The following is a 23,198-nucleotide window of genomic DNA, read 5'->3' on the forward strand; positions in this document are numbered from 1 at the left end:
TGGATAGGTGTTTTCACGGCATAGCACTTCTATGCTGCAGTGAAAAAACCTTTACAGGGGGGGGGGGGTTACATGCGGTCTAATATATGCCTATTCCTTCATTTGTCGAAATTTTGAATAATTTAATTTCGTGTTGAAGCAAATTCGAATACTGTAATATTTGTTCGAATATTTGAAGTGCTCAAATATTTGCACTGCCTACACATGTATATTGCACCATTCCTTCATGGTGGGAGGCCCTGTAGCGCCAACTGACACCGCAGCTTGAGAATGCTAAGGTCTATACCAGCTGCGAAAGATGAGGAAAATAAAGATGGGCAGTAAGTTGGATAAGCACAGTGGTGCGATATCTGTGCCAGTTGCGCCAAACTGCTCCAGGTGGTGAAACCTGCTACATCCTGGTGCATTTCGGAAAATATATCATAAAAAATATATGACCGAAGTAACGTGAGTTTGATGCCATTAAACTGTATATATGATTACTGGGACCAGAGAGCGCGTCTGTGTTATCCAAATTCCGAATTAACGAGCTTTTACTGTAGACAACATGCATGCGCAGTCTCACCGCAACCTTGGACAATCCAGCGATCAAACAATCTCTTTTCGGATATGTACAACATAACAGATGTATCGCTGATGCAGCTTGCTCCTCTCTTTTTTATGTGGTATGCTTCCATCAACTCACACGCAGTCTGGTACTTGCTTCCTCCAAAAATCTTGAATGGATGGTGCCATCAAATTTGTGGATTGTGCGTTCTTTGTTGCAAACGCTTCTCATTGCTCTAGGAAGTGTGATACACACTCCAAGGTTCATGTGTTATCATTAAATAATTTGATATCCCCTTATTTATATGAACGACTTTCGGTTTCGGTTTCTGGACGCCGAGTTAGACAGTGACGTCACTGTGTAGGAAGCTCGAACACTTGGGCCCACAAAGCTGTGATGCACATAGTGCTGTGTCGTCTGCTCTCGCACGCACTTGTCACTCTAATGTGGTCTGACGTCACTAAAATTTTCATTACAGTTTCTACACAGTGACATTGGTGTCAGTCGCACTAGTGATGGGTCTCGATCGCGAGAATGAACATTTAGGTAGACTTTGGAAGCGAATTAAAATATATTCTAAACGTTTGCTGTGTCCAACACTTCGTGCTAAGTGTCCTTGCCTACAGAGGAAGCCTACAGCAGGCTTTTTATAACCTCAAAATTTGGTGGCACTACCCCTTTAATATCTTTAAAACGTGGTTGACGATTGCAGGTTTTGCAGTGCATTGGCAAATGCACCATGGCATCCCTCATCAGATTTAGTTCATGCTCCCTGGCTCGTTCATTTATACAGTGGTGGGTCTGTCCAATGAATGAGTTGCCACAAGAAAGGGGAATTTCATACCACGCCTTTGGCACATTTCCTGTCATCGTGCCATGTTGCTTGCCACATCCCTGCCGGCTAGTCTCCTCCCGAGTCGTTCTCGGGCACAACTGAGCCAGCTTAAAGGGGAACTCCGTCGATTTTTTAATATTCACCAATTTCAATAAAAATTTCAACATATGTTCTCTTCAGTACTCTGATGATATGTGCTGAATTATACAACCGTAAGTCATTTTGTCTTCATAGCTTTGAGGCTTCTTCCGTTCTTTAGAGCATACTCAATTCTCTCCATATTATACTTTCTTATGTCGGCTACTTTACGCCTATTGATTAACTTCGAAAGCACCGCCAGCTCTATTTTGTCTGTTGCATTTGAGGCTTTCATGGCTTGACGTTTCTTAATGAGGTTTTTCGTCTCTTGGGATAGCTTATCAGTGTCCTGTCTAACGACTGTACCCCCGACTTCCACTGCACACTCCTGTGCATAGGCAAAACTGCAAAACTGTGCATAGGCAAAAATCAGATGTATGCATTAAAGGGACACTAAACAGCAAAACGATTTTTCTCGCATTAGTAAAGTAGTCTTCCACGATACCGAAAACACCACGCTTTCTGCGCGAAGACGCTTAATAAGCGAGAAAACGCGCAAAAAGAAAATACAGGTGGCGACGCCACCTTGGAATTTCCGCACCATTTGCCGTGACGTCACATATTTTTGACGGCGCCTGCTTGGGCCTACGTAGTCCCTAATCGGTTAAATCGAAGTACATTGTCCTCTGAGGGGGCCAGAGACTTGACATAACAAGTTTGTGGAAATTTCGTTGAGCCAGTGGCGCCAAAATACGTTAAATGCTCTTTGAAGTCTTTTACGTCACGAATTACAAAGTTCGGCGTGAAATCTAAAAATGAAACTTTGAACTTCGTTTTCTCCTCTAATAATAAACCTATGGTGGTGAAATAAATTACACAAGAGTTCTTCGAGCACACTTTATCAATCTAAACCACTTCATTGTTTCTCTTCAGTGTCCCTTTAAGGGACAAGGAAGGCAAGGTCACAACCAATATTGATAGAATAGTTGAGGTAGCGGAAGAGATCTGTACAGCAGCCGAGACAGTCAGGATGATAACGTAAGAAGCAGTAATAGCCCAGAAGAATCTGACATCCCACGAGTATTGACAGGAGAAGTAAAGAAAGCCCTAAAGGGAATGCAAAGAGGCAAAGCTGCTGGTGAGGATCAGGTAACATCAGACCTGTTGAAAGACAGTGGAGAGATTATGTTAGAAAAACTGGCCACCCTGTATACGAAGTGTCTCTCGACGAGGAGGATACCAGAATCTTGGAAGAATGCCAACATCATCTTGATCCATAAGAAAGGGTATGTCAAGGACCTGAAAAATTACAGGCCTGTCAGTCTACTGTCCATTGTCTACAAGCTATTTACAAAAGTAATTGCCAACAGAACTAATACGACATTAGAGTTCAATCAACCAAAGGACCAGGAGGATTTCGTACAGGCTACTCGACAATAGACCACATTCACACATCAATCAGGTGATAAAGAAATGCGCGGAATATACCCCTACATATAGCTTTCATAGATTACGAGAAGGCATTTGATTCAGTGGAGATATCAGCAGTCATGCAGGCACTGCAGAATCAGGGCATCGACGAAGCCTATATAAACATAATGGAAGAAATCTACAGCGGATCCACAGCCACTATAGTCCTCCATAAAGAAAGCGACAGAATCCCAATAAAGAAGGGGGTACGGCAGGGAGACACTATCTCTTCAATGCTATTCACCGCATGTTTACAGGAGGTTTTCAGGGCCCTAGATTGGGAAGAGTTAGGGATAAGAGTTAATGGAGAGTATCTCAGTAACCTGCGATTCGCTGATGACATTTCGTTGATGAGTAACGCGGGAGACGAATTACAGCTCATGATTACTGAACTGGATACAGAAAGTAGAAGAGTACCGTAAAATACCGATCAAGCGCCCCCCCTCGACGCGGGGATAATCAGGAAATGTTAGGAGGGGGGCTCTTGCTCGGAACTGCCCCAAAATTCAAGATGGCGGCCGACCCCCCCCTCCTCAGGAAGGAAATGCAACGCATGGAAACCAAAAAGCTTTATTCAGCAGCATTCGCTCTAATTTAATCACTTTCAAAACCGTCAAATGATTCTTCGGAATCAGAGCCGAAAACTAAGTCCAGGCACTCGTTTTGCAAGTCCTTGGGATTCTGGGGTGCCACGGCGCCGATGTCGGACAGGCAGTCATGCAGCTCGCCATCCTCGGAGCCGTCGAGTGCGTTGGAAATTCCGCACCCCTTGAACGAGCGCACGACTGTCTCAACGGTGACAGCGGCCCAAGCCTCAGACACAAAGTTGAGGGCGTCCTGCCGCGATGGCTTTCGCAGATTGCCTTTCGGCGTTCTTTCTCCTTTCCTCATGAACATCTCCCAAGAACGCCGAAGGTTGGCCTTAAATGGCCTGTTCCAAAAGACGTCGGCTGGCTGCAGTAAGCTTGTGCAGCCCGCAGGCACATACACAACGTCTGTGTCGCGTTCCTCTATGGCGTCTTTTGCTGCCTGAGTCTTGTGGATGGGTGCCTGATCCAGCACAAGTAGCCGTCGCACATCATCGTTGTTCGGCCCCCACACCCTTGCCAGCCACTCCTGCAGTTTATCCGACGTCATCCAACCATTTTTCGATGCGGTGACGCAAACATTTCCTACAAAAAAAAAAGAAGGTCCAGTCAACTGAGGTCACTGTAATCGAGCACATTCTTAATTGTTACTTTCCGCCGTGAAAACAAACAAAAAGAACCCGACGTACAAACTTCGTCACTCACCTGGTATACGAAGGCTCATGAACGCTTTGGTTGGTATACTTCCACTTGGTTCCTTCAGAACGACAAAAGCTGGCAGTTTGTGGCCGCTTGCGCATGCTGCCAATGCAACCGTGAAGCCCCTGCGGGCGCAGGCAGTATTGGCAATGCGCACGGTGCTCTCCCCAACCACGTTGTTCATCCTGCTTGCCGGGGAGTCCATTCGGACCATCGTCTGGTCCATGTTACACATATTGTATGGTGTGTAGTCGTGGCGTGCTCGCAGGCTATTGACAGCAGAGCGAAATGCCTTTGCTGCCTTCGAGAAATCGTCGGGCGTCTTCTGACTGTCGTTTGTGGATTGGCGCATTGTCACGCCAAACCGCTTCTTCCACCTCTTGATATACTGGCTCGACACAGCAAAATTTCCGAGCTGCAAGCTGCGAGCTATTTTGACAGCTTCTTCTGAAAGAAGTCTGTTGCTCACAGCACGTCCAGTGCTCCTTTCCCGCTCAAGGAACTCAAAAAGAGCGTCGTCTACTTCCTCACTGAACACTGGCGCTCCGTTGCTCAACTTAGGCCTAAGCTTGGCCGTGCCGAAGTTTTGTTGAAGTAGGCTGTCGAACTTCTTGTCCCACTCGCGGACCCTCTTTCTGTCAATACTGAAGTGGCGAGCTGTCGCGTGCACATTCCTTCCCGCCTGGCGGTGCCATTCTACGACTTCGATTTTTTTTTTTAACTGTATAGGAATGCATGTCGAGAAGTCGCCGCTGTCACGTTCGGTACCAAATAACAAAATGGCAGGCGTCGTGCCAATGCTGCCAATGCCAGCAAAGGTGGTCACATGACCCATTTTTGGATTGGATTTTGGATTAGGCAAGAGCGTAGCCATTGGCACGGTTTCGGCAGCTTCGGGTTGAGTCGGCAGAAAGTGGCGGGTTGAGGTAGGAAAGTGGGGGGGGGGGGGGCGCTTGCTCGGTAGAGGCCGAAAATAGGAAATCTTCACAATATATGAGGGGGGCGCTTACACGGGTGGGGGCGTTTGATTGGTATTTTACGGTTGGTCTGAAAATTAATATGCATAAAACTAAAGTAATGTTGAACAATCTTGGCAGTGAACAGCGCTTTGCGATAGGTGGCGAGACACTGGAAGTTGTAAAGGAGTACGTCTACTTGGACAGGTAGTAACCGCAGATCCGAACCATGAGAGTGAAATAACCAGAAGAATAAGGATGGGATGGGGCTCATTCGGCAAGCATTATCAAATCATGAATGGTAGTCTACCACTATCCCTCAAGAGGAAGGTATATAACAGCTGCATCTTACCAGTACTTACCATCGGAGCAGAAACCTGGAGACTTACAAAGAGGGTTCAACTTAAATTGAGGACGACGCAGCGAGCGATGGAAAGGAAAATGATAGGTGTAACCTTAAGAGACAGGGAGAGAGCAGAGTGGGTCAGGGATCAAACGGGGGTTAAGGATATCATAGTTGAAATCAAGAAGAGATGGATATGGGCCGGGCACGTAGCACGTTGGCAGGATAACCGGTGGTCATCAAGGGTAGCTGACTGGATTCCAAGAGATGGCAAACGCGTGAGGGGGAGACAGACAATTAGGTCGGTAGATGAGATTAAGAAGTTTGTAGGTATTATGTGGCAGCAGAAAGCACAGGACCGGGTTGATTGGCGGAACATAAGAGAGGCCTTTGCCCTGCAGTGGGCGTAGACAGGCTGATGATGATGATGATGATGAAGTCATTTTGATTTTTAGAAAAGGAATTTATAAATTGGTAGCCAATTCCGGAATGACGCCTTTAAATGCGGGACACATCCTACCCCACCCTGCGCAGCAGACGGACACAGCGCGCACTTTCTTCATTTTGCCGTGGCTCGATGCCATCGATGCGGGGCACGTTGGCTGCTTCACACGCCGGTGGGTTGAAATCAGAAGGCGATGCTTCCGCGCTCAGATAGCTGCACTCACCAATGAACTCATCGCTGGTAAGTTCAGACAAGCTGGCACAGCTTGATTCCGTATCGGAAAACATTGCCAGCTTGCTTTTCATGCGATACAAGAATCATGTGTGCTGTGGCAGCGTGTAGTGTATTTCGTGATGTCATCGTCTACCCAGCATGAAGCAGCTGCCTAGTTCGGTTTCGGTTTTGACACATTGTTTATTGCTTATTTAAAATTATTGACGAGTCTCTTGGCAAAATGAAGCACCCTAGCCCTTATAGGACTGTATACTATTTGAAAAGGGCATTATCTCAATATGGTTGAAAATACACCGGAGTTTAACAGGCATAGAAAAGGCAGTAGTACTTCATACTGGCCTGCTGCCTTTTTCAGGTTATGGGAGACCTTATGAACATAAACAATCAGTCTTATGGTTCCAGTTTCTTCAGGTTACCCTGTGGCATCTCTTGTATCTTTACTTTCCATAAAAGTGCTTTGGAGACTGCTGCCAATAACGAGTCACTCAATCTGATTATTGAATGACCCCTGCATCATGTGCGTGCACGATTTTTCAAGAGCGTGACAATTTTGGACTGGCGGGAATTATACTGCATTGCCACTTTCTGGGCATCATCATCATCATTTATTAACCCTTAAAGGCCCCTGTTGGAATATTACATAAGGGCTATTACATCTGGAAAATATTGCCAACACATTATGAAATGTTATTCTTAAATCTAAAAACTTCAGGGTGTTACATTGTGGCAGTTCTTGAGTAAATTTAATTCGTTTTTTTGTGAATCTTAAAAATATTTAAAATACCATCGCAGTGCTTCAACGAGTTTTGTCTTAAAAAGAATCAAAAAGTCGTTCATATACCTAAAAACCTTCACAAACATTTAAAGTGCTGTTCAGTTTAAAAGCTTCATCGAGCAGCCAATCAACACTGGATAAAAATATATTGCACAGCAGCAGCACAATACAGGATCCAATGCAAATGTGTCGTTGTTGTAAAAAAAAGCTGTTTGTCGAAACTTATAAAGGTACTACTCAGGCAGGCTTCCAATAGAGTTAAAACGTTGTCTAGTGTAGCACCAGCTGCGTTTTGAAAGGGTATGATGCTGCTTTCTTCCATGCAAGACTACCGCAACAAAATGTTCATCATGTCGAATCGAATAGAAAAGACCTTCCATATCTACAGAAAAGGCGTTACTCAGCGAGTGCTTATTATCTAGAAAAAATCGCACTGAAATCACACTGAAAAAATTATCTGGAATTGCTTGTTGAGCAGGGGTCCTTAACCTTAACACACTTTAGCGCCTTCTGTATGTGCTTACTAAACAAAAGTTGCCACGTGTTCAGTTCACTAACCATTCTTCTAAAGGGTACTACATCGATTTTCTGTGTCTTTGCACTGAAAAGTACGTTTAACGCAGTAACTTTCATTTTGTTAATATTTCTTGGCAACTTGTCAAGCTTGAGGTCTTTACGTAGCCTGGAAGTGAGTAGTGGAAGTGAAGCTTAAAATAACAGAGAAAAAATGTTGTATTATTTGAGTTGCTAACAGGTTATATAATGGTCAAATGTGACCAGCCTAGAGGCTGCATCGTTACGTATGTGCTGCATATCGGATAAAAGTCATTTAAAAATTATTGTACCCGACACAGACACAAAGAAGCTGCTAAAAAAGAACAGCCAGGTTGCATGGTGCGGCAAGCTTTGTCTTGTGATCAGCCGCTTGGCAAACTTGAGTAGGTGACCCGTAGTGGTGGCCGCTCGAGGCTGCAGGCGCTCATATTATGTCGGCGCCGCATCAGTTGCGAGCGAGCTCAGCTTGCATGTGAAAACGACACTCAGAGGGCAAATGAGATAAGGAGTGTATCACTGTGAAAAGAGAATGCTGTTGATTGCCAACAAGGTTCATGTTATACAACAAAAGCTCTGCAGGGACTTTGCAGTGAGCGCCTTCAGTACAGCATGCATGCTGTTATGCCCCAAGCCGCAGAATACCGTGATAATAAACGCATGGATTGTATTGGACATCAAGCATGCAGACACACAAGAATACATTATTGTGTCTGCGGTACTATCACAAAGCAAAAGACACCCTTTTGTTCTACCAACCACGAACAGTGCAACTGAACCCATGTTGTCGTGGTTTGGTGCTGAGAATTTCCTGTCTGATTTACCTATCTGTTTCGGGAGAATATCCTGTGGGTCACCACAACACAGCCAGATGCATTTCTCCTGCAGCTCCCTAAGCCGCGTGTCCAAGAGCAGCATTGGAGCTCTGGCACTCGCTGTGTCAGCTTAAGGACAGATGACAACGGCACAGTAGAGTAAAGCCAGCTCCAAGAAAGAATGGTGCATATTATCTTGGGTTGCAATGTTCTCACTGTAAGTTGTTCTAAATAAAAATCCTTCCTGTCGCTTGTGCACTTTGTGGGGTCTGAGGGATATCGCCGCTCTCGGAACACACGGACACAGTTCACGCGGTTGTTCAACAACACATGTACGTTTATTAAACAATCTTTTACATACGGCGAGCTCGCCTGCCGAATCTTATACAAACTAGTAACATGCTAAAATTATACAATGACAATGAATACCCGGAAAACGTAACACACACTCAAGACAACATGACATATTTTAGCGTGTTATTAGTTTGTATAAGATTCGGCAGGCGAGCTCGCCGTATGTAAAAGAGTGTTTAATAAACGTACACGTGTTGTTGCACGATCACATGAACTGTGTCCGTGTGTTCCGAGAGCGGCGATATCACTGAGACCCCACAACTTCTTATGTAGTCATTTTCATTTAAGAGCACATACTATTGCATTTCGTCTCCCTTGGACTGAACACGGGGGACCAATTTTCTTAGTCTTTGTGACTGGCTAAGCCTTAAACACTATTGCTGGGCATATACTAGCTTGTAGCCACTGCTCTTCAACATTGTTTTGTAATACTAAAACACATTGTTTAGAAAAACTGAAAGTTGGCCAAGTTGGTTCATATTCATTGTGCATGCACAAAAGATGAGGACACAGTGCATTGTTGAGTAGCAAAGCCAAATTGAAAGTTATCACTGCAGCATGGCCACCACTTGATTGAGTGGACATTTTGTTGTGTTCCGAGGTTGCCGCTCATTTTTGTCAAGCCCACTGTGTTCGAATATTTCAGTGAGTAAATCCACATGACAGCTCACCAATGCAGGACATCCACAAGGAACTGGAACAGAAGATTGCACGCTTCCACGGCCGGGAGGACGCCATTCTGTACGCCAGCTGTTTTGATGCCAATGCGGGCATCTTTGAGGTTCTTTTGAGCCCCGAGGACGCAGTGCTGTCGGATGAGCTCAACCATGCTTCCATCATTGATGGAATCCGTCTCTGCAAGGCGCAGAAGTACCGCTACAAGCATCGAGACATGAATGGTACGCATGGTAGCATTCTATTCTTTGTGTCACTCATTCTTCCTGTCTGTCTCAGATCTGGAGGAGAAACTGCGGGACGCTGTTGGAAAGAGTCGCCAGAGGCTCATTGTCACCGACGGAGTCTTCAGCATGGATGGCAATGTGGCTCCACTGAGGTGATTACAAGTGCCCTTGTAATCAGACTGAAAGTTGCATGTCATGCTCATGCATCAACTCTCCATACATGGTGGTCATCGTCACGAGATGCTTTAATACTGCCCAGGCTGGCTCTGACTAAGTCATTGGGGATGCAGTTTCGGTTGTGGTTTCACATCACATTGCGCTGCCTCAGGAATTTTTGGATTAACGTTCCTGGGAAAAAAGGGGGTTGTGTTACAATTATAGCAGTGCCTACAATTTTTGTGTAAAAATCTTTCTAAGGCTGGTCAAAGATAGGGGATTTTGATGAGTGATGATGTGCTTTTGGCATATTGACCCTGCACCTTCCCCGTGAAGTCGCATGCTTTTGCCATGGGAATTGTTATTGTGGTCACCGTTTGGGTTTGGCACATTTGAAATGACCAGCCAAGTTCATGAAGGAAAGAAGATGGCTTTTTTTTTAAGGGCTTGTTTTTCTTTGTTAGACACAATATTAATGAGAACTAACAGACAATAATGCCGAGGAAAGTATAGGAGATGTTATTTGTAATAATTGGGATAAATCTGAAGAAAGTAAAATAGACGAAAAGATAACTTGCCGCCGGCAGGGACTGATGGCAGGGTTTGCCAGCAGGGTCTAAGAAAGAAAAACGAGCCCTTAAAAAAAGGCCATCTTCTTTCCTTCGTTCATAGCAAGGGTCTCGTTCTGGCAGACTTGATGCCTTCAGGTAGTATGCGAGGGATTATTGGTCAGCTGCCAGCTCGTAAAAAGATCACGTGCTACGTGACGCCAAAAGGCAGAAAAAGAGTGTTCCACACTCGCTGCCATGGCTGCAATCGGTGCTGACTAACACTCCTAGGTTTAAAGGCACATATATACCCCATAAAGTGGACGAGGGGATGACCGCCGCCGTAGCTCAGTGGTAGAGCATCGGACGCGTTATTCGAAGGTTGCAGGCTCGGTCCCTGCCGGCGGCAAGTTATCTTTTCGTCCACTTTAATTTCTTGAGATTTATCCCAATTATTACAAATAACATCAGCCAAGTTCATGTTAAGTGAGAAAGGCAAATAGTGTGAGGATTGGAATAGAAAATGTGTAGTTCTATAAAAATGTATGGGCGCTGGCCTAGACCATTGGTTGAGATCAAATTATCACCAAAAATCAAATTATCTGAAGCCTCTAATTAATTAGAAAGTTCATAGAATCCTTTGGCACTGCAAGCACCAGGTGGTCAAGCATTTTGAATGTTTTGGAATTGTAAGAAAAAAAGCTAGGCGTGGCTTTACTAACACCAATGACCAGCGAAGCTCAGGAAAAACCTCAGCGATGTTATGCAAAGTAATGCGAAGCTAGGCGAAGAAGAGCATGGTTTAGCAATGCAGGATCAGCGTTGAGCAAGGTTTATGGGAGTTAAGCATTGCTTGGCTATTGCTTGGCTATACTGGTGGCACACGAGGCACGAGATCGAGTGCAAACCTGAGCGTGAAATCGGCATTTTTCGAGGTGTTTGCTGGTAGTGGTCGCATGAGTACGGCAACTGTATCAGCTAGGGCAACATTCATGCTTGGGTCATCGAGAGATGTGCAGAGAGAAAAAGAGGATTGCCGATGTGAGAGCGCGTATTTTTACCGAGGAGTGCTGATGTCATTACCAACATTGTACCGTGTGCACTCGGCACGGCTGCCCATTGGCTTAACCCTGCTCACCCGCTTGGCTCCCACCTACATGGCTATGCTGCGAACGACCACTCTGTACACTGACTTTAAAGGGACACTAAAGAGAAAAGTGAATCGGTTTAGATCGATTAATTGTGCTCTGAGAACTGTAATGTTGTTAAAGGGACACTAAAGGCAAATATTAAGTCGACGTTGATTGTTGAAATAGCGGTCCAGAAACCTCGTAGCGCTGCTTTTGTGCCAAGGAAGTGCTTATTTTGAAATAAAATCACGTTTTTAGTGGTCCGCATCGCGTTAGCGCGCTTCAAATCTCCCGCCTGAAAATACGACTCTCATACGTCACTGCTGCCATGCCCAACGTTGCCCGCTTTTACTGCGCGGCCGCCGACACTAGTAGCAGCCGAGCGGAAATAGCGGGACCCACAGTAGCAACAACGGCGCTGCGGCAAAGACTTGCTCGGATGGGCACATTCAAAGCCGTCACCAAGTTGCGGTTGGTCTCGTAATCCTCAGTACGAAAGTGCAGCGAGCACACACGCAGAGGTTTTGACTGTTTAGCACACTGGCGCAATGGCATGCCACTAAGCCACTTCGAGCGTAAGGGTTCATTCCGCGGCACCCAGTGAAAAGACACACCGGTTTCCTTGCTGCAGCACTGGCGTTGTGCACCATTCGGGCATACGGCAATATCACACGCATGCGGCATTTTGTCGAACTTTCTGTCAGAGCGACCTTCACGAGCGCGCAAAACACGCACGGCAGTACGCGATCCCGAAACTACCACTGAGACGGGCGAGGCACAGTTCGGCGAAAACGGAACCTTTGAACCACGCGCGCCGTTCCCCATGGCAACGCCACGGAGGTTTTGTTTTCCATGAATCAAGCGGAAACGAACAAACAGCATTTTGTTACGTCTTTTGATGCTCGGAATGTTCTTTTTTTACTGCTGCTAGTTTGATTACTAGTGATTTATTGCAGGCCGACTTCCCTACGTCATCGGGATCACTTCGAAAATGTCCCACTCGTGGCGCTCGTCATGTGATACATTTAGCTTAATTTCTCGGTAAGTAGGGCACTGCTGTTGATAATATTGCCGTTTTAGAAGTTGTCATACATTGGGCTTTCACTCTGACATAAATTGTTATTTGCCTTTAGTGTCCCTTTAATTTCGCCATCATACGTTTATTAATAGCGGAGAAAATCAAGTTCAAAGTTTCATTTTTAAATTTCACGCCGCAATCTCCCCGCGTGACGTCACGGATTTCAAAGTGTGTTTATCGTATTTTGGCGCCATTGGCTCAACAAAATTACCCCAGACTTGGTATGTTAAGTCTATGGCCCCTCAGAGGACAATGTACTTCATTTTTGCCCAATTAGGAACTACGTAGTCCCTAGTAGGCGCCGTCAAAACATGTGACGTCACGGCGAATGGTGCAGAAACTTCAAGGTGGCGTCGCCACCCACATTTTGTTTTTGCACGTTTTCTCGCTTAAGGGGAGATGCGGGTCGAAAAACACGAGTTTTCTAAAAAATTATCGACTTTTTGTTTTCGTCTGTTTTGTTAAGATTAGTACCTCTACTGTTCTGAAAAAAAAAATCAATGTCGAGACTCAACTGGAAATGCTTTAAAATTGCGTCTAAAGAGCACAAGGTGGCTGTCAAAAGGCCGAAAGTGTGTCATCTTCGAGCACCTTGCCGCTGATAATGCGCCGCCGCTCACCATTGTCGACCGCGTGAGGCGAAGAGCCGAGCCTCACTCTTCAAATAACAACGGTTTCCCGCGCTGCTGCAGCGCAAGAAATAATAAAGAGAAGCACGCTTTTGCCGCCGCCTTCGAGCGCCGAGACTGGCTTTAAATCACGTGGTACGGATCGGGAGCCGCCATTGGCCGCTGCGCGCCTGTGAAGCCTACTTGTGAAGCCTGTGAAGCCTACTTGCAGCCTACTTGCAGGATCCGTGTCTCGTCGAGCAGCGCAGCTGAACAACGCTTTTCTCGAGTGCTTATCCGTTATTGATGAAGAAAGCCGTAGAAAGCGCGGTCACCGGCCTGTGAAGTTTCACGCGACGCACAAATTTCGAGGACGCCGGCGCAAATCAAAGCCGAACACTCAAACCACGGAAAGATCGTCTGCTGCCGCAAGGCCTAGTGGCAGTGACGCCGATGCGTCCGACGAGTTTGCCGCGGCATTCGAATATGTGAGTGCCTCCCAGAAAAAGATCGGACTCTTCGAAGACGAAGAAAAATCGCAGGACGACGAGTCTTCGCTGATTGCTGATATGACAGCACTGAACATGTTGGTTTAATCGAGGGCACTCCAGTTTTGAATGTGTTCTGGAAGAGCTTGGCGTGCTCCCGTCTCATGATCTGGTTGCTCTTGGCACATCACGGGACAGCACACGCCAGAAAAAAATGTCTCAAAAACTAACAAGAGAAGCAAGGGCCCGTCGGCGTGCGCTGGAGAAAAAATATCTTGTCGAGGAGTCAGCTCGAAAGAGCCGTGAGGGCCAAACCTATGGTACTGGCGCATTTTAATGGCAGTGGCCACTACAAGGAGGATTGTTCTTTCTTGTGTACAAATTTCATTGCATTCAATGACATCTTTGATAAATAAACATGCAATTTTGACTTTAAAACTCGTTTTTCTCAAAACACAAATTTTGCCATTTTTGTCAATGTGCCCCTCCTTTTTCGGGTACTTCTGGTGCTCAGATCTGCATGAAATTTTTCCCAAAGTTTTTCCAAAGTACGAGAAATGCAATTATCTTGTTTAAGTTTCGATATTCTTATTATAAAATAAAAAAAAGTTATGTAAACTTTTACTAGGGTAGGAGAAATATGAACTTCCAACGTTAAAATTTTTCACGTCTAGTACATATTTTGTATGGACTTCCTAATTAGTTATTTGCATTCCGCACTTTATTTGAAACATTATGAACTATGAATTGTAAAAAATTATTGAAGTTTAGGTCTGAAAAGAGGGGGGGCAAAATGCTTCAGTTTTTCACTTTGTCATGTTGCAGAACTAAAAGTATGCAACTTGCAAGAAAACTAATTATATATTTGAAATCGGCATAAAAAGTTCTATAAGCAGCTCAAGTTTCATTGCTCTAGGGTGAATATTAAAGAAAAAGTGTCTTCGAGTAGCATCTCCCCTTAATGAGCGTCTTATCGCAGCAAGCATGGTGTTTTTGATATCGTGAAAGAGTACGTTACTAATATGAGGAAAATGGCTTTGCTCTTTATTGTCCCTTTAACAACTCCACTGTAAAAAAGAACAAGTTTTTGTCTCAACAATAGATGGCATTAATAACAGCGCATAACTGGCTGAGATGTGTTGGTGCAAGGAATAAAACAACATTTTTTTGTCTTCTTTCTTGTCGTTTTATTCCTTGTGCTAGTATGTCTCTCATATGAATTCTACTTTTCTCACTTACTCTGATAAAAAGTGATGAGAATATATCCCACATTTGGACTACATGTATTACTGTGGCATTTACACATTACAGTGCAAAACATGGACTTATATGTAAGGTGTGTTTAGAGTGTTTGTGAGTAGAAATGATTGCTTCTTTCGCAGCATTTATTATGAAAATTTGAAAAGAGGAGCTTGAAATGCAATAAATCGAATAAATGTCGTGTACCAAGGTACACACAGCCGTCATTCTCTGCAAGCGTTTGTTGTAGTAATTTAATTTTATTCTCATGCAGGGACATCTGTGACCTTGCGGACCGTTACAATGCCATGGTGTTTGTCGATGAGTGCCATGCCACGGGCTTCTTTGGCAACAGTGGCAGGTAGTCTCTGTGTTTCCATAGCCTCAGTGTGATGAACAGCCACTTGCACAGCAAGGGGCTCACTCCATTGGTTGTGTTGTAGCAGCAGGTTTAATCCACCTCTTTTGCTGACTGACAGAATGCAAATTACCTGCTGCTTTAGTGACATATTGCACAGAGCAGTAGGTGGGGCAGAGCATCCTTAAAAGTGATCAAGCATGAGCTTCTTATGCTGTTGACTGTAAAATACTAGTGTATGGTATTGAAGATGAAGAACACCTGTCCAGAGGTATGGAGCGAAGGCTTGAGCTGGGAAACTGTGTCAAGTATACGTCCTTTACATTTGGTGCAATGCGTCAAAGTTTACCGAATTGTATTTACTGCGCCGTCCTGAATAAAATCGGCATGAATTGCACCAAACTGTGCCGGAGTATCAGCTTTGAGGGTGCCTACCCCTGACAGTCACACCGCAGGCTCATCAAAACATGTGCAGCTTGGTGTTGAGTAGGGATGGGCGAATAGTGAAATTGAGGTTCGAAGCGAATCCGAAGCAAATAGTGATTTGGTCGAATAATTTCGAATCGAATAGTAGTTCTAATAGTATTTACTAGAGCTGTGCAAATAGCAAAATTTTGGGTGTGAAGCGAATTCGAATATTGAAGTGTGAGTGCGAATTGAACCGAATATTTTTCGAATATTTCTCGAACATTTATAGAATATTTTTTTAATACTTCGAAGCAAAATTGCTGAAAAAAAACTTAGAGAAGATTCCTAGACATATTCTTATGAGATAGCAACATGAAAGTGTTTCTTTTTGCTAGGTTCATGAAGCGCTGGTGGGGTGGTGTTTCATAGTTGTCTTATCAAGAATAAGGCAATGTAGAGGCCGAATTCTATTTATGTACATGATTTGGTGCAACCAAAGCGTTGCCGACAACACTTTACACGTGATAGGCAAAGATGCCATTTCCTCAGCCTCTCCTCCTCTCAACTTCTGTGGAAGCCCAACTGATGTGGCGGACAAGGGTGTGCGTCCGGAATTCTAAATCTGCCTCGTTGATGTTGATATATAAGAACATCTGAAATTTTGGATGCTAAAAAGCTTCGGCTTCCAATTTTTCGGACTTCCTGCCCAAATTTCAGGTCCAAAATAGCATTAACTGAGTGCCCACCTTTGCCACATCTTTCATCTCCATGTTGGAACCAGCGTTTTCTTGAGTTAGTACATTTGCGACCGTAGCAGAGCTTGAAAGCCAGCTTTGCTGCAATACCAGGGTGTGATGAGGTGAAGCATATTGAAAATCTAGGGACCTAATCGAACATTGACTGTATCTTGCATGTAGGTCCGGATCCCATGAGTTAGCCCCCAGTAAGGTTCAGTTGTCAGTTGTGTATCTTGACAAAGTTCGACCGTAACGGAGCTTGAAAGGCAGCTTTGCCGCAAACCGGGGTGTGATGAAGTGAAGCATATTGAAAATCTAGGGACCACTTCCAATCGGATGTTGACTGTGTCTTAAAAAAGTTCTACCGTAACGGAGCTTGAAAGGCAGCTTTGCCGCAATACCGGAGTGTGACGAGGTGAAGCACATTGAAAATCTAGGGACCACTTCCAATTGGACGTTGACTGTGCCTTGGCAAAGTTCGACCGTAACAGAGCTTGAAAGGCAGCTTTGCCGCAATACGAGTCTAATGAGGTGAAGCATATTGAAAATCTAAAGGCGTCACTTTCAGTCGGACGTTGACTGTACTTGTTTTTGGGAAGTTCGAATAGTTCAAATAGTAAAATTCCAGTGCAAATCGAATCGAATAGCAAACACTATTAGAAAAATATTCGAAATTTCGAATATTCGCACACCCCTAGTATTTACCGCATATTATTAAGAAAAATGAGCATTTTTGTCACGACCTTGCACAATATTTTTAAGGATTGGAACAAGGTATGAGTGAATGTCACTTTTCTGGTTTGAAATGAAGTGGAAGCAGCCTTGAATAGTGTCATGATTTGAATAGGGTGCAAGTTATAAGTGGACGTTACAATTTAAAAATGACTATACTTAGCGCATATAAGCCCCTATAACACGCTTTTAAACTTTAATAAATATGTACAGTAGACTCTCGATAATTCAAACTTTAGGGGACCTCAGGATTTTATTTGAATTATCAGAAGTTTGAATTATCAGAAGTTCTCATAAATATGACTCGGGGCAATGCACCAACTAACACTACGATGTTTATTGTTTCTCAGTGCCGCAGCAACATCATAGACTGCTCCGCATGATTGCCAGTAAAATTTTTAGACATCAGCGATAATACTGGTACTTCTTATTATACAAGGCATGCACGGGTGTGTAATTAAGGGACAAAATGTGTTTCGTCCCACGACAGTTGCTAGCCTCTTCTAATTCTTAGGGCGCTTTCTCGCATGGCACACCGCAGAGAAAGTGACTTTAAGAAATGTTTGGCATGCAATAGATTAAGGCCAGACCGTACAGTTTTTTTTTTCCCTCAGTCAGCACGAGAATATTGGTGCACAAGGTGCGGCTAGTTTGGCCGTTTTGTAGGCAGGCAATCAGCTTTATTTGCGCCTGTTAGCAACAGAAAAACGTGAATGTTCAGCTAGAAGCAACAAAGGCAGGAGATATTTCCAGACAAGGACAAGCAAAAAGTTTAAATTAACCAAATTTGTGCAGTGAGGTAGTTTGAATTAAGCAGCTTTAAAATACATTGAAAACATAGTGGGCCAACCAAAAATTTAAGAAAAGTTCGAATTATCAGAGTTTGAATTATCGAGAGTCTGCTGTACATTTAACCTTGAAGTGTGGCTTCGCGGCAGTGCAGATTTCCCCTGGGTGGGTTGTTTGACGGCACAGCAACCAGATGCCACCTTTACAGGGGGTTATGTGCGGTCAAATACTATATACATATATTCGTTCATTTCGAATACTTCAAGATTTCGAATAATCTAAATTTGTATCGAAGCGAATTTCAATACTGTAATATTCGTTCGAATATTCAAAACGCCCGAATATTCGCCCATCCCTAGTGTTGAGGCCACCAAAACCACGGCCCAAGGATTATTCCGCAAACGAGGCAGCGCTTGCGCGCAATGTTTATAGATGCTATAAATGTTGCTCACGCATGCATGGTGCCGATGCACCTTCTCTGGTGCAAATCTTAAAGTTGGGGGGTCTCGGGTGCTCTGAGGCCCTCCAGGAGGGATCTGAGACCTGCCTTGCTAGAATGTAGAGTAGTGTGTTGGCAAAATGTACAGGCTGCCAAGTGTGGAGGGCATCCTGCCCGATGTGTCTTGCACTGCTGCGACTGGTGCTGAGATTGCCTGCCTCTGAAAACCCTTGTGGCCCCTGCACGTGCGTCCTTGCATCTAAATCACCCTGCACATGTCTCTGTCACACCAGACTGTCGAATCTTTTCAGAAAAGCTACCTTTGTCCTTGGTGTCATGATTACAATAAAGAGGTCAGTTTCACAAAAGTAGTGAATGCTATAGCAATAAATTGGAATTGCAGACGAAGAAAGGCTAGCAAACACAGATGCTTCAGCAAGCGAAGTGACTTTCCTGCGACCTACGGCTTCAATGCAAACATTGAGATGAAAGCACAACACGTAGAAATCTATGAGACATCTATTGAACGCCCCTCAACAGATAAGCGTGAGCACAGGCGACAACGCACGGCCTTACTCCGGTGAAAGACGGGCTGGGCGACGCCCATTGGCCCTTTGCAGCATCTCGCGAGTGATAGTGAACAATTCTCTACCACTCTGAAGCACCTCAGAGGCAACCAACCAGAAATGCTGTATCCAAAGGGGTCGCTGTTAGTATGACGGTAGATGCATGCATTGTGGACAAGTGCTTATGCATGTCGCGCCGCGGAGCGAGGGGTCACAGGTTCAAACTCCCCGTTGTGTCCTTCAGAAAAATTTTCTTCAGAACTATTTTTCTTTGTGGGTTATATGTACATATATGGAACGGCACGGCAAGCCGACAGCAAAAGCCTGCCGAGAGTGTCCATATAATTGTTATTGCGATAATAGTAGTTTCGCTAATAATACTGCATACACTAGAAGGGCCAGTGCTTCGTTTGAGTTTGAGCTCTTTTACGTCAGATACCGCCGAATACCTTGGCAGAGCTTGGTCTCACTTTATTCAAGTGTGGGCCATAAATTGAGCAAAAGAAAGACCTTCAAAAATTATTTCGCATATTCTTATCAAGTGACTTGTAAAACAAGCCAATAGCCGTCTTTTTCTCTCTCCCTCATTATTTCGCTCTCAATTTTTGCGTGAATAGCTATTGACAATCGCACCGCCAGCTCACCAGAACATGTGCAGCTTGTTCTAGGGGCCACCGAAAGCACAGCCACGGCCCAAGCATTACTCCACAAACGAGGCAGCACTCGCACGCAACGTTTATAGATACTATAAATGTTGATCGCACGTCGTCCTCATTAAGCGACAACGCCATGCACAGTGCCACCATGCCTTCTGTTGTGCAGTTCTTAAAGTCAGGTGGGTCTCGGGTGCTCTCAGGCCCTCCACCAATGTTGAGGAGGGATCTGAGACCCGCTTTGCTAAAATTTAGAACCCCCTTCAATGGAGCTAGAAGCACTGCTGTCACCCTCCACAGTGGTCTAGTGTTTATGGTGCTCGACTGCTGGTTCGAAGGTCGCGGTATCGAATCCCAGCAGTGGTGGCCACATTTCGATGGAGGCGAAATGCTTGAGGCCCTTGTACTTATGTTTAGGTGCACGTTAAAGGACCCCAGGGGGTCAAAATTTCTGGAGCCCCCCACTCATAGGTTGGCAGAAAGTGCGGTGCTCACTTAGACTCACTCATGAAATATATTTTGCCCTTAGAGCTCACATGGACTCAGACTCACCAAAAGTTTACTCAGCTGGACTCACTCGGACTCAGACTCTCTGCAACTTTTCTTAGCCAGACTCACTCGGACTCCACCTCACCAAAAATATTACTGACTCGTACTCACTCAGGCTCAGACTCATGGCTCTATCTGAGTCTGAGTGAGCCAAATCATGAGCGAGTTTGCCGACCTATGCTCGCACTACAGTGTCCCTCATAATCATCGTGGTTTTGGGACCCCAACAATAAAAAAAACATGAAAAATAGCACTGCTGTTGTGTGTGGTAGCCTCAGTACTCACCGAAGTCGAAGACCATCGTGGGTTCAGGCTTAGCGAGCCACAGCGGCGCGTCCACCGTCGCCTGCTCACGTGTAGCGCACTCAGCTAGCAAAGGCATTGAGCACCGTGTGGCAAAACAGACAGTGTTTGGTCTAACAATACCCACACACAAACACTTTATTTGCCTTTGGCGACACCCCCAACACTTGGCACAATGTCCGCTCCCGGGACACGGGGAAGCAAAGGGCTTCCCGCGCGGATGGTACACCAAGGGGAGCTGCGAGCACGTCGCAGCTGGCAGTGGCGAGCTTTGACACGCCACTCGGGGAGAGGTCCCTCGTGGCTATGCTGCGCACTCTCACGATGACCAAAGTGTTTGTGTGTCGCTTAATGAGGACTGGGCCTGGTCGCGAGAGCTAGGGCAAATCTCCGTACGCGTAGGCCTCCGGCAAGTGCGGCTCGGCGTAGTACGACTATGCACGAGCACTAGGCACCGCTCTTTGCTTAACATACAGAACCGGAGCTAACACAAAGGTAAACACGCCCGCCGAGGATGCTGAAGCACCCAGGCAGGCTACAGTCTGGCAATTCCCAAAGGGGACGTCTGACAAGAAGCAAACACGTGCTTACCCAGCACTGTCCGAGGAGAGAGAGAGTGTCCCGTGTACACGCATCTCGATCACGCCGAATGTCGCGGCGCCGAGACTACCACCACTAGAACCGGCGCGTGGCGAAAGATGGTGCCACTTGCCGTCACGGGAGAGGAAAGGGATTAGCAGAACGGGGAAATGCCCACGCGGAGGCTTCAGGCGCGCAAGTTGGGTCAATGGCAAAACGCGCTCTCCGCACAGGCTCGTGACTTCTAAGCCAATCGGTGGCGATCAAGTGTGGCAGCGATTCATTGGCTGACGTTGCCTGTTCCAGAAGCGCTGCTGCTAGCTTGTTTCAAGTACGACACTGCATCTGATTAAGGTAAATGCAGTAATCAGTCAAAAAGATGAATGTACAATCACCTGATTAGAACAAAAAGCTGGCCTTCAAGCCGTCTTAGTGGAATGCATAAGAAGGGACCATGTGACTATTTAGCACTGAGGCACTTTGTCGTGGTGTTTGTCTGCCACTTCTGCTGATTAGATTTGTGCCAGGAGCACTGGACATTGATGACCACAAGGTTGTGTTTGGAGTGTTATTTCATAACACCCAATTTTATTGGACCAGTATTCTGTTTATTTACTTGTGTCGAACTATAGCTGAAGAGGTTATTCCACAACATCCATGACACCCTTATTTTGCGTAATCGAGGGAAATAACGAGTGAGCATTTTCTCCATGAAATTTTCAACAAATTGAGATTTTATGTAGCTCTGCATAAGAGCCCGATAATAATTATCCAGGTATCTGAATGTATATGCAACTTGATTTACCAATGCACTCCAGAATGTGTACTTAGCTGCTACAGGGCTTCCAAATCAGAAGTCCTCGGTAGCATCACTGACCTTTGTAATACTGTAATTGTGCATTGTGATGCTGTTATGCTGCCTGCCAAAGAATAGTCAGAAGGCCCGAAATTAATGTAGGCATCAACCTTAAACATTAATTCTTTTCGAACAGACCTTGCCAACAGGAAACTGTACTAGCCTGCCAGGAATGCAGCCCAGAATTTTTTTGTTCCTTTAACCATCATGGAAAATATTATTGTTGGAAGCGAAATAATGCAGCATCTTTTATTTTATATTCGTTTTTGAGGGCATGCAAGTGGTTACTTACAGGATTTTCAGAAAAATTTTTAATTGGGTTTTTTAAATATTGCTTCTGAAATAGGGCTCATTTGCGTCAAAACTGGAACTTTGAGGCCATTTATAAAATTTTGTACTTGTGATACAGCAGCACCATTTGGAGCAACTTTTGAATGCACTGTGTTTTCACAGCCCACCAAGTTTGAAAGGCTGCATGCAGTGCCTTAGGAGAAAATATTGTAAATGTGGCAACTTTTAGAAAACATTGCATATTTATAAAATTGTCAGAAATACTTTTTTTGTCCACAGGCTTCAAACAGTGCTACTTAACACTTCATTATGCATAGATTCTAGACAAAAAAGAAAATGTTTTCTTCTTTTGTAGCCATAATATTTGACATTTCAAATTGTTGTGGGTTTGCAAGAATGACAGGTGCATGAAAATTATGCTTCTGTATTGAATAAGCTTGATATTGTATTCCTCCTAAGTTTTGCACTTAGTAAGCAAATGAAATTAACTTTTGTGCTAGTGCGCATAAAATGTAAAATACTTAATGAAATTTAAAATATCATGGACCCATGTTGATTTCTCTTTCCTGTACGTACTGCGTTGCCTGGGAGGGAATTGTTAGTGGCGATTACCAGGTTCTCTCTAGGCCTTCTTTGCATGTAAACGATGCCGTGATTCATGCTGGGCAGTATACCACAACTAGTGAAAGATCGGCAGTCTCCCAGTTGCTTGCCCTGTGCACTCAGGTATATGCCCAGGTCATACAGCGTATGCCAAGAAATGGTGGTTTCTCTCATTGGCAGTGCATGCCAGACTGTTATGATTTCGCATGTCTGCGGCATTGACGTTTGTGGCTTCTACAAAGCCAAAACAAAGCATCTGTTCTCTTTGCCTCACAGGCCTGTGTGGGAAAGTGTGATGTTCCCACAACATGGCCGAATGGATTGTGTGCAGTTCACAAAGTACTTGCTGTTCAATCGGTACCGTTAGAGCACACAATCTGTATTGCAGGGGTACCGAGGAACACTTTGGTATCTCTGGCCGTGTGGACATCATCAACTCTACTCTGGGCAAGGCACTGGGAGGCGCTGCAGGTAACAAGTTTGTTTACTTTTCTGG

The 23,198-nt window shown here is 44.9% G+C and overlaps 1 protein-coding gene across 1 annotated transcript in view; it reads left to right on the forward strand.

Moving 5' to 3' along the window:
- The window catches only part of LOC119386546 (2-amino-3-ketobutyrate coenzyme A ligase, mitochondrial), a 90,243-nt gene that overhangs the window by 19,897 nt on the left and 47,148 nt on the right, over positions 1 to 23,198 (forward strand). The window contains exons 4-7 of the mRNA XM_037653825.2: positions 9,370 to 9,589; positions 9,645 to 9,744; positions 15,114 to 15,200; positions 23,091 to 23,173. Coding sequence (XP_037509753.1) covers positions 9,370 to 9,589; positions 9,645 to 9,744; positions 15,114 to 15,200; positions 23,091 to 23,173 — 490 coding nt within the window. The remainder of the gene's footprint in view (positions 1 to 9,369; positions 9,590 to 9,644; positions 9,745 to 15,113; positions 15,201 to 23,090; positions 23,174 to 23,198) is intronic.

This window comes from Rhipicephalus sanguineus, chromosome 3 (genome assembly GCF_013339695.2).
Source record: "Rhipicephalus sanguineus isolate Rsan-2018 chromosome 3, BIME_Rsan_1.4, whole genome shotgun sequence".
In the NCBI taxonomy this organism is placed as follows: domain Eukaryota; kingdom Metazoa; phylum Arthropoda; class Arachnida; order Ixodida; family Ixodidae; genus Rhipicephalus; species Rhipicephalus sanguineus.